The sequence below is a fragment of the Ochotona princeps genome, chromosome X, assembly GCF_030435755.1.
Source record: "Ochotona princeps isolate mOchPri1 chromosome X, mOchPri1.hap1, whole genome shotgun sequence".
Taxonomy (NCBI): Eukaryota; Metazoa; Chordata; class Mammalia; order Lagomorpha; family Ochotonidae; genus Ochotona; species Ochotona princeps.
Window position 1 is genome coordinate 36,912,833 of NC_080865.1, and position 12,591 is coordinate 36,925,423.

The following is a 12,591-nucleotide window of genomic DNA, read 5'->3' on the forward strand; positions in this document are numbered from 1 at the left end:
CAGGATAAACTGTCAGTTGGTGGGAAGTAGAGGAGGAAGAGGAACAAGGAAATTAGATCCAGACAAGAGGACATCATCTCCCAGTAACTTATATATGTCCCACAGGCACTCACAGGAAATTCAGAATTCCCTCTCTTTTGATCTGCTGGTATAACATAAAAGGAAGCCATATTCACAAGATGCAATGATCAGTTGAAAATTCAATGCTAGCCATGTGGTGATCCCTTGCTCCACCCAAGCTCACGTCACTTAGCTCTTCCCATCCAAGGGCAACATAGACGGCAGTGACTCAGACAGAGGAAGAGGAAGGGGAGCTTAGCAATTTAAAATTCAGCCAAAAACAATTCCATGGCCCTAACAGAAGGATGTTGTAGGGGAAGGGGGTAGAAGAAGACAAATCTCCTTTGCAATCAGTTTTAGTTTGTTTCTTGCTCTTCCCCCTACCATGATGCAACCGTGACCAATCAAAAGGTCTCCTCTTCTTCCTGGAGTCACCAGTGACCCAAAAAAGCCAGTAACGAGTCAGCAGGCTGGATTCCAACACTCCACCAAAAGTACTTGGTCAGGGACGGCGCTGTAGCATATCAAGCCAAGGCACAACCTACCAGGTCCATCATCCCATGTGGGCACTAATTTGTATCCCAGCTGCTATACTTCGGATCCAGCCCCTTGCTCATGGCCTAGGAAAGCAGTAGAGGCCCCTGAACCCCACATGGGAGACCCAGAAGAAACTCCTGGCTCCTGGTTTTGGACAGACCCAGCTCTGGCCACTGAGGCTATCTTGAGAGTGAACCAACAGACGGAAGGTCCCCCTTCTCCCCTCTTTCGTCTGTAACTTTGCCTTTCAAATAAATAAATCTTTTTTTTTAAATAGTTGATCAACAGTTGTCTCTCAAGCCACGACCCCATAGTAAGTTGTGTGGTAGATAGATCCAAAACCTCCAGAGCACACTGATATCTAGGAAAGAAAATTACACCCTCAGTGCCATTCTAAAAAGGATAGGGCAACTTCCTCCTCTTTGCTTCATTATATTCTTTCCAAAAATCCTTTAGTATCCTCTTAAAGAGTGAGCACAGAATGTCATAAAAAAGCCGATGTCTCTATTTTACAAATAAGGAAACTGGCCCATAAAAAAATCAGAGGCAGAAACCAAAAATCAGATATTCTGATTCAGTCCACTATGCTACCATTTCTACTAAAAGCATTAAAAATATCCAGAGAGGTACCCCAAGCTATAAATGTCAAAAACATGACTCCTCTATATATTTCAGAACTGACGAGAGGCAGAGGGAGCTTGGACACAGCCTACTCAGGAAAGCCATGTGAGAATGCTAAGCATATGACCGGCATGGACAGAGAACTGGATTTACCAACTGGAAGGCTTTATAAAGCACTCCAAAGGAATAGTTTTAGATGCTGAGAGCCCTAGTCCCACTCCACTCCCATACTCTAAGCTTTTTTTCAGGCCAAGTTAGACCACTCCTGGGCTGTCATAAGCTGTAGAGGGGTGATCGTGCAAAGTCAAGAGGGCAAAAGGAGATAAGGAAATGGGGTGGAGAAATCACAGTCATTCCAGAGCTCTCTCATCTTCTCTCCTTCCCCACTTGTCTCCCTATTAGAGCTCTAATCAAGAAGAAAAGAAGTTTGTTAAGTAGCATTGTATAAACTTGAAGAAGGCGTTCCCTAGACCAAAGGAGAACAGACGACTAGTTGAAGTGAAGGGAGGGGGCACACTGAAGGGGGGAGAAAATAGCCAAATAAGGCAGGCTTGACTGGTAGGGAATCATCAGGAAAGGTTCCAGAAGCTGACGTCTCAGGGAGGAAGCCTTTAGTCATCGGTTTCCTCTAGCAACTGGCCTAAGGCCAAGAGGCAGACTCCCAACCTTAGGAAAATGCCCAGGCTGTGGCAGACAGAAAGGCAAATAAACCAAATTTTCCCAGTCCCACCTCAAGCCTGCTGCAGCAGCTCTCTAAGTATCCAAGGAAGAGAGATGTAATTCAGTCCTGAAAGCAAATGAGAGATGTTCTTGCCAAACATACACTACAGCCACCAAGGCCTAAGCACCAAGGGAAATAAACAATTTAGGGTAGTGAGCTTTGCTCTACTCCATTTACATACTTCTGATGTTGTGGATTTTGTTCATGCTGGGGAAAAGATAAGCCAAAGACAAAGAGGTTATGTGACTTTTGTTCTCAGAAAAGAAACTTCTGTGGTTTAGTCAATCTCCCAGGAGTATCTACAAGAATATCTGGAGAGGAATTTAGCTTACTTAAAACTCTTGAAGATAGCAAAGATTTCTACAACTAATGATACCATATTAGTTGTTATTACCCCACCCTAAAACTCCATACCACAGATTAGTCAACTTCCAGTCAAAGATAACCAGAGGAAAGAAAGAATCTCTTGGTATATTTCAACAAACATCCAACAAACATCTTTCTGAAAAAGAATTAGAGTAGGGGCGGGACAGGTTATATCAGGAAAATAAGTTCAGGAACTATCTAAACCAAATGTAATTTTTTTAATGTAATCCTTTCTAGGTCCTTAAGGAAAGCCAGGGCTAAAGAGAGCGAAGAAACACTGAGCAAGCTTGAGAGGTTCCCCCTTCTAGGCTCTGGCCCATCATTACCCAAACATATAACCTGGAAAGTAGTGCTCAGTATTATACTTTGTTTTGTGTAACTCAATTTTCACATCTCACCTTTTCACTCACCAGGTGCTGGTGAGTATCTATCAAATTCCCACAAAGGAGGATTGCCAAGAATGAGAAAATATTTCAGCTTTCAAAGTTGTCAATCCCAGAACCTTATTGGCAAAATAGTCTAACTAGGCAAGCCAGAGCCATTCATCCTAGCAGTGGCCTAACAACTATGTCAAGAGTTAACATTGGCCACAATAAGTCCATTGTAAAGGGCAGCAGATCTGGTGACTGTGTCATCAGGCATATTCAAGAGCTGGACCCTCAACAAAAGAAGCCACATTCCTCCACCTATCACAACCAGGCACCTGTTTCCATCTCCACCTTTCCCTAAATACCTGATCTCATGGCAAAGCCACTGGGAGAACTAAAGGCTGTCTCTAGGCTGAGCGGGAAAGAGATCATTAAGCTCTGCTCCTTGCTTTGGCTCATATGGAAGAATGAAGGAAGAATCCAATTCCTTATCTACTTCAGCAACAAAGACAACAGTTTTCAAGTTAATTTCTCCAGTACTAGAAAACCCAAAGTACATTCTCTACCTGCTCCCAGACTCTTTCAGAAGTTCCACAAATTAAGAAAGAACTGTTATATCCAACTGACCCTAGAAAGTACAATTTAGTCAATGCCTACATGTGCATCTCTCTGGTTCTTCTTCAAACCATCAGCACCTCACCCCCATTCTTTCATTTTCACAAGGGTACTGACCTTGGGCCACTTGATTTACACTAGATATACTGAAATCGTATCACCCTTCCACCCAGAATGGTGTTATGTTCATATATCCTTCAAGATAACATTCATGACAGAGTAAACCTCCTTCTCCTCAAAATCTACAAAATGTCCCATCAGGTATATATATTTCTTAAACTGCTTTCACATGAGCTGTCCCTAAGTCCTTAGTTAAATAGGAGATCTTTGAAGGCAGCAGTAGTATCCTCAATATATTTTAATGATATTACTTACAATAAACAGTACTTCCTTCTTCAGTAGTCACTCAATAAATGGTATGCAGGTTCCTGCCTTACTTTTCATCCATCCCATCTAGCACAGGGATCTTGAACACTAATCATATCAATATAATATTGATATATAAATAACAGATTATATCAACAGTAAACAAGAGTTATAATAACTATAATTGTATAGCACTAAGCAAATACTAGGCACAGTTGTAAGCATTTTCTTTGAGTTACCTCACTTAATCCTCCTGACAAACCCATGAAATCTATACTAATTATTAAAACAAGATATTTTAAGCTTTAGTTATCTGATGATGGACAGAGATAGAAAGAGGGGAAGAGATTTTTCATCTGCTGTTTTATTCTCCAAATGCCTGCAACAGCTAGGGCTGTGTCAAGACCTGGAAACTCCAGGAACTCCACTCAGGTCTTCTGCACGAGTGGCAAAAAGACTAAATCTTTGGGCAATCATCTACTGCCTTCCCAGGAAGCTGTTCCAGAAGCGGAACAAATGAATCTTGAACCAGCACTCCAATATAATATGTGGGCATCCAAAGCTGTATCAAAATGTCCACCCAATACACACTATCAATACCTTCACTTTACTTGAGGAAAATGATGTGCAGAAGTTAAGCAACTAGCCCAAGGCTACACAACCAGTTGGTCAGAGGTGTTATTTGAGTCCAAGCAGTCTATTTTCAGATATGTACTTTTCAACATTACTTTACGCTCCTTTTTTTAGGAAAGCCTGAAAAGTCTTGTACTGGAGAGCTACCTGTCCCATATGTGAAGTACAAGCACTTGGAGTTGAGTAGTGAGGGCTAAGGCCAGGAGACACGAGTCTGAACTGAAATGGTTACTACAGTAGCAAAACCTGTCATCATCAAACTGGAAAGGCAAAGTACCATAAATGTTCCAAGTTAAGAGACATGTCAAGCTGGATAACTGAGTAAGAATTCCAATAGATCCAAACTCGAATTTTAGAAGAGTGGGAGCCAGCATTGCAGTAGAACAGATTCAGCCACTGCCTGAAGCCCCAGCATTCCATATGAACGCTAGTTCAAGTCCAGGCCACTCATTGCCAATCTATCTCCTTGGTAATGCACATGGAAAAGCAAAACAGCAGAAGATAGTCCAAGTACCTGGGCCCCTGCACCCACATGGGAGACCTGGATGGAGTTCTGGGCTCCTGTCTTCAGCCTGGCTCAGCCCCAGCTGTTGCAGTCATTTTTGAGAGTGAAAACAGCAAACAAAAAATTCTATCTCCCTCTTTCTCTTAGTCTTTCCAATAAGTCAAATAAGCAAATCTTTTATTAAAATAATAAAAAGGAAACAGAAAGCAGGGAACTTGGGTGATAGGCACACAGGAAAGAGAAGAAAGTCATTCTGAAGCCCCAAAACTGAGTCACCCACTAACTGAAAGTCGCTACAGTAGAAGCTGTTTAGGGGAACTCCACAGCCACCATTTTGTTGATGTAATCAGCACACAGTCATTCTCTGGAAGTCTATGGCCCCTGGGTACAGAGTCACCTCTCCAAAAGTAAGCCAGTCCAGTGAAGACTACCAGCTTCAGAATCCAAAAAAAGCCAAGTTCTTCTTTCTATAAAATTATGAACTTTACATGACCCAGAACAGTTTGTCTAATCCCTCTAGCTATGATAACAGACAAGAAATAACTATTCTCCCTTAAAGAATCTTAGCATAGTGAAGCCAAATCTCAAGAAAGAAAATCTGTCCGGTCATCTCTCCTAACCTAACTCCATCTGATGCATCTGCCTTCCACCACACTTCACAACCAAGGCAGAACATTCGCTTTCTTGAGAAGGATCACAAAGGTTTCCCAACATAAGATCAGAGCCTGAACCACGTATGAGAATACCCCCAAAAAGTCCGTGGGAAATGCATAGTATGAAAACACTATGCCTGGGTTTCAAAAATTTTTTGACCCAAAATAAACTTATTTTTTAAGTTTTATTTTTATTGGAAAAACAGATATACAGAAAGAAATATCTTTCACTCATTGGTTCATTCACAAAATCACAGCAATGGCCAGAGGTGAGCCAATCCAAAGCCATGAGCTGGGAGCTTCTCCCAGGCCTCCCACGTGGGTACAGGGTCCCAAAGCTTTGGGCCATCCTCTACTGCTTTCCCAGGCCACAAACAAGGAGCTGGAAGGGAAGTGGTGCAGCTGGGACGTGAACCAACACCCATATGAGGTGCTGGTGTCTTCAGGTAGAAGATTAGCCAATTCAGCCATCACACCGGCCCCAATAAACTTATTTTTAAATTCCATTTTCTACCATCTTTTTTATGTACCCTCATAAATAAGCCCCTGAGTCAGCCATGGGCACTTAGGACTTACTATTTCCATTATCAGCCATAACACCATGGTCAAGTGATCCCCAGGACAAAGGGAAAACACTAGCACACACTCTAAGCGGTATATGTCATTTCGAATACAAGTAAAATTCCTTTCCTACATACCAAAGGCCAGAAGAGCTGGATTTCAGTCCAGGCCCTACTAACCACTTCACCCAAATTGCTTCCCTTCTCTGGGCTTTGTTTCTAAAGAATAAAAGCTGAGCTAGAAGGTTTAAGGCCAGTTCAGTCAGATGTTTTGTTGTTCAAACCCCTCCTGTGAGAAACCCAGATCACCGAGAACAATCTGCTAAAGGGAAGCTGAAGTCTGATGAAGCTCTGGCCTTCCCTAAACACAGATACAGTTGAAACCCTGTGCCGAACAGCCCTTCCTCAGCACACTGAAAATGGACGCATTCATTTACATCAACCAGTTACTCAGTAGCTACCATATAGCTATCACGCAAACACTGGAAAATAGGAGGAAAAAGGCAGGGAAACTTACGAAGTTCTTATTCAGTCAACCCACAACTTCCAACATACAATTTCACTTAGTTTATTTCTTCAGTAAGCAAAAACACAGTTCTCCCTCCAACACACACACAATAAATTCAAGAAAATCAGCCAAGAGTAGCCTACAAGTAGTTTTGTCAGGTCCACTTGAAACCAGCCAACTCCCAAAACTCCCCTGTCTGAACTTAGCACTCAAAAACAAAAAAAAAACCTCCCGAAATGTAAGAGGGCAAGAAGATACATTTTAGCAAGTACTGCTTAACTTTTTATTTCCAATACTTCCTGACATTTAGAAACTCAAATTTTAGCAAAATAAAGTCTGAATTGGGGACAACTGCTTGCACAGCAGTTAAGACGTCACTCAGGTTCCCAAATTCCATACCAGAGTGGCTGGGTACAAATTATGGCTCCAATTTCAATATTCTGATGATACATATTCTAGGATGAAGCAGGTGATAGCTCCAGTAGTTGGGTCCCTGCTACCCACCAAGGAGACCCAGAATATTGGGTTTGACCTAGTCCAGCTCCAGTGGGAATTTGAGAAGTAAACCAACAGATGGAAGACCTCTCTTTCTCTTTTGTTCCCTTTCTTCCCTTCCTTTCAAGTAAATAAAAATTTTCAACAAGGAAAATAGATCTGAAGGAATGAGCATTTACATAGGAGGCTAAAGATGTACTAGAAGAGTCCCTAGAGTTCACAAATTACTGGAATGGCCCCTCATGACAAGCAACAGACTGAGGGCCAAAGAGAGGCTTTATTTAGATCACTTTACTAATCACAGGAAAGTGATCCTTCTCATGTGGAAAGTAAAGAAGAAAAAAATTTTAATTCACTGTTACAGTCCATTTTCCAACATCTACCTTCCAAATTGATGGAATCCTGAGCTAACCCTCCAAAGTAACAGCTCCTGTACCACAAATTAGAATCTGGGATTAAAAGTTTTCAGCTCTATCGAGCATGAAAATGGTGGAGAGATGAACAGCAGAGCCAGTCAATCATGAAAAGACCACACCCTTCATCTGACCAATAGACTTTCCCAAAGGAGACCACCTTTGTACTTTGTTTTGTTTTGTTTTTCTTTGGAGGCAAAAGAATGAGGTAGGGTAGCATGAGAGGGGAAAGAAAGCACATTTTGAGTTAGGAAAGAAGCAAATCATCAAACTGAGTCCTATCTTTGTAAGATCACAGAAAGCCTCAAATCTATCTTTGAAGATCAGAGCAGCTCTGGCCATCAAAGGCCCAACCCCGATAGTATTGATAGACAAATCTTCTCCCTCCCAGGCCCCTAAGTATACAAATTCCAGTGGGTGGGGGAACTCTGAAGAAGATACAAAGGGACTTAGGACAAGCTGTTGCCAAGCAACACTATTAGAACCAATTCAGAATAATTGTAGCTGTCATATCATCTCATCCCTAAAGAATTATGTTTAGAAGTGTGATGCTGGTATTTGTGTGTGGCTGTGGCTGTGTGTGTGTGTGTGTGTGTGTGTGTGTGTATGTGTGTGTCTCTCGCAGGGGGTAGACAAGATGACCTTTAGATGTCGTTTCTAGCTCCACCATACAGTAAAGAAATCACATGAGAAGAGAAGGCAAGAGAAAAGTGACACTACCACTTTCAAAGAAGCTACTGTTACACGCAACTAGAGAGTAATGCAAAGTTAACAGATTCATGGTCAATACCACAACTATCATTCATTCACAGAGCAACCAAGCCTAAGACAGGGCATATTAATTGCTTTTGAGGGTCCCACAAAGGCCTTCTTGCCCCACCAGCCTCTCCCTGACCATAGCATTGTTCAAAGACAATCCTCAAGGAAATCCCCAAGATGGTTCCTGTTCTACCTCTATCATCTACACTTTGATAAAGGACTGAGTGAACTACAGAGCCAAAGAAGTGGATATGGGAAACTCTCCCACAGAGCCTCCACACCTCCACACTTGATCCTTTGCCTCCCCCTGAGCTCTACAGGGTAAAGCTAGCTCGAGGGTTAAAAAACTGAGATTCTGTCTCCTATTCACCAAGTACCACTTTTGTGCCACTCGAGTGGCTCAAGCAATGTTAGGAATGGCAGGACAATAAACAGTGCACAGAGACCCTGTTAAAGTTTAGCTGAAGGCATACCCAGAAGCCCTCAAATATCACAAGGGCTGGGCTCTATGGTCACATGGATGGTTCCATCAAATGATCACTTGATCTCCTTTGCCTAGATCAGTTGATCTAGGGCTAAAAGCTCAGCAAATCCATGAGCTTTTACCAAGATTGACCCTTTACTATCTACAAATGCTTCCAAAAAGTCCTAGTTTTGTTACTGACACATCACACCCCTCTAGGTTAGTCCCTTCCTAGCATGGGTCTCCGTCTCTCTACTTCAAAAGTGAGAAAGGTGAAATTTGATCATTACCAAAAAACTTTTCAACCCTAGCATTTAATAATTCCTAAAGGGATGAAATATAAAACTTAAGAGCGCCTCGAAAACTCGAACTAATATATATTTAGGGAATCTGGGAGAGTCTCAAAGCTGTTGTAATTAAAACCAAAAATAAAATAGAGGATTATGACCGACATTTTAAAAACTTAATTGTTTCATCATCAACAAATATATAGATGGTAGTAAATAAGCTTCCACGTTCTGCCTGGCAAACCAAACTCAGAAAACTGGCAACCAGAAGCAGTGCAAGAATGACAAAAAGAAAAGGTGGGGGAGAGGAGGGTAAGACATGTTCTAACAGATTTAAGGGAAACTGTGCTGATGAGGCGAGACAATTGGCTATAAAAGCGAAACTGACCCTGCATACACTGGAGACATGGTTCACATGAATGAACGGGTTTGATTTTCCACTACCCTCCTCTGTCATACTCCAGAAATAGCCTAAAGTACATCAGTGAATAAAGAATGGAGAATAGGGAAAAAGTTACTGGCCAGTATTCAGTGAATTAGGGTATGCCCCTAGACACATCAGCTTTAGGACAAGGAATGAGAAAAGCGGAGCATCTAGTAATACTCCTAGATGTTACTAAGAGACCACACAAACATCACTGTTGGTCCCTCTGCCCAAATTACCTACTTCCCTTTATCTGGGGATCATGAAGGCCTCAGAATGAGTGCAATTTGCTTTAGGAAAGAGAATAAGCTCAAACCTTGAGAACCTAGGTCATCAGTGCAACAGGTATCAGAATATCTGAACCTGATTCTTGGCTCAGTCACTATGTGCCCTTAAGTAGGTCCTTTCTTATAGCCCTAAACAGTCACATTAGTGCTACATGGGAGATATACTAGAACAGTAGTCTCTGGGTACCTTTCAGAGTAAGATTCTATGGTCTTAACAGGAATGAAATAGTTCTTATAAAATTTGACCATTTCTTGGGTCTAACAGGATGGAAAATTCTCTAACGCTTCCACTGTATGAAAATTTAATCCCCTCCTTCCACTTTGGTTCAAGTTTCACTCGAATTGCATAAAGTCCCTTCAGTAGTCAGGTACTTCTTGTACCCCAAGACTGATCTCAAACAACTCACATTCTAATCTGTCTCCAAACCAAGGAAAAGATCACCAAATTTTCTGTGCAAATTTTGGCTGAGGTGAGATGGTTAAAGCAACTTCAATGCAATTTCCAGGCTTCTCAAGTTGTGTTAAAAGTCAGATTATCATGGCAGGCATTGTAGCACAGCTGCCACTTGAGAAAACCACAGCCCATAACAGAGTGCCAGTTCAAGTCCACTTTCAAGTCAACTTCCTACTGAGGCACCTGGAAAGGCAGCAGAAGATGGTCCAAATACTTGTGTCCCTGCCCCCAATGTGGGAGACCTGGATGGACTTCCAGGATCCTGGCTTTAGTTTCGCTTAGGCATGTCAGAGCATCTGAGGAGTGAATCAGGAATAGAAAATTGATATCTCTCTCTCTCGCTCTCTCTCTCTCTCTCTCTCCATATATATATATCTATATCTATGTATATAGATATAGATATACTTGAAATACATTTTTAAAATTTTAATATCTCAAAATTGAGGATGAGATACTCCACGAGGAGGCTACAAAGCAGAGTATACTCCTAGAAACCTACTCCATAGTTTGGGCAAGATCACACCTTAAGTGGAGTCATCAGTCAACGACAGGGAGACACACACCAAGAGAGCCTCTTGGAAGGATCTTTATAATCTCCTGTGTTGGCAAAGACAGCGGGTTTTCCCCATTTTCCCTCACTTTGTTTGTGGAGGGTTTTTGGAAGACCTTGCAGAAAGGCCCTATGTTGTAAAACCATGGGCAGTTTAAAAGACAGAGCTGGTGGAAGTGCCAACTTGTTCAAAACTCGGTATTTCTGAAGGCCCAGGTTCTGGAAAGGCAAGAACGAGTTGGCAGTGAGACTGGAATACAACATGGCAACCAAAGCTCCACGCACACCCAGAGATTTGTGCTCCAGGTTCTCCTCTCATCCCAGGGTCTCTCAGCCCTTCTCAAAGCTCCCTGTCCTTGTCCCCGCTTTCCAAGGCCCTGGCAGTTTCAGGCAGACAGGTCTGGAAGCCCCGCTAACCTAGGCAGCTCAATAGGTTGCTTGGCTTAAGAGACTCAAGCAAGCGAGGGTGGTCACCAGGCCTTCCTGAACAAGGGAAGGGCCCCAGCAGCCATTTGGCATGACTTGCACAAAAGCGAGCAGAGCTCATTAGTCAGGCACACTCCTCCTCCGCCCCTCCCTCCTGGGCATCCGGCCCCCCTAGGCCCCATTCCCAGGAGACTTCTGCTCTTCTCACAACAGCCAACAGCCAGTGGGGTGGATCTCAGCCTCAACCACTGCTCTCCAGAGGTGCGGCCCCCACAGCAGAGAACTCACCACAGCACAGCCTGGAGAGGACAGAGAGGCATTAATGGCAAGGGCAGGGATCCCGTCCTCTCTCCCAGGAAGTGGCCTAGGCCTCTCTTCAGCCTGGTGCCTAGTAAAGTGTTGGAGCACCTTGGTAGAGGGTAGCAGCCTACATGATGAACCCTTCCACACCTCTGGTCTCACGTTCTAGTGGGTAACAGCTGGAGCCACCCTGGGAGAGGCTGTGGGGAAGGTGAGTGTGGGGGGGGGTGTGCGGGATCCGCCCTGAGCAACTCCCTCCCTCCACCCAGTTTCTCAGTTCCCATGGCCCCTCCCGGGCAGGGGCAGCCTTTCCCCAGAAACGCGCCAATTCCCCCGAGCTGGAGAAAGCGTTCTGTTCTGAACCACAGCCATCGCCCTTGTGTCCACGGCCCCTTGGGGGGGAAACAGAAGCCCATGAGCCCCCAGTGAAGCCTTACTCAGTGCCGCATCCCCGACACAAGAAACTGGATCCTGAGGGGAAAAAAAAGCCGGCCCCACCCTGTCCACACTTGGATCCTGGACACCCCCTCAACCGCGAGAGTCCCTCCAGTGCCCCTCCCGACTCCAGGCCGTGGCTAAGGGCACGGCGTCCCAGGCGGACTGGTCGCCGACCAAGTCCGGGGCCACCAAGCAAAGGGCTAACGAGGGTAGCGTGAGCACACCTCCCCCCCATGTCTACTGCGCCCACTCCGGCACTCACCGTCTTGGGCATGGTGGCGGCAACGGCGGCGGGAGTTGGCGAAGTTTGGCTACGAACTGTCGGGCAGCGCGGAACACTCAGTCCACACGACTCGGGACTTGGTGTCTGGGACTCGGATCGGGTCCCTCTCTAGTGTCGGGGCGACTGCTCGGCTTCCTGCTAACGGGCCACGACTTCATAAACCCCACCCAGGAAAGAGCCGCCCCCGTCGCACCGCCCGCTCCTTTATGTGGCCCGGCTTCCGCGCGCCGCTCCCCGCCCTCGCGCCGCCTCCCCGCGGCCCGCCGGCCTCGCCCCTCCGGCCTCGCCCCGCCCAGCCCGGCCACCCCGGCCAAGTGGGGGGCCGAGCTGAGCCGGGCAGCCCAAGGGGGATTCCCATTCCTCATCCACACCCACCCTGCTCCTCTCTCATTTCACTCAAAGACCCTAACCCCGCGCGTCCGGGCCGTCTGCCCCGGCTCCGCCCCCATTAGGGGCCAGACCTTGGGCCGCACCCTGGCAGTTGCTTACTGCAGTCCCT

General features: G+C 44.9%; 1 protein-coding gene across 1 annotated transcript in view; it reads right to left on the reverse strand.

The window, feature by feature from the left end:
- The window catches only part of MSN (moesin), a 70,780-nt gene extending 58,505 nt beyond the window's left edge, over nt 1–12,275 (reverse strand). Inside the window, exon 1 of the mRNA XM_004595200.3 lies at nt 12,072–12,275. Coding sequence (XP_004595257.1) covers nt 12,072–12,083 — 12 coding nt within the window. The 5' untranslated portion in view covers nt 12,084–12,275. The remainder of the gene's footprint in view (nt 1–12,071) is intronic.
- Nucleotides 12,276–12,591: the final 316 nt, after the last annotated feature.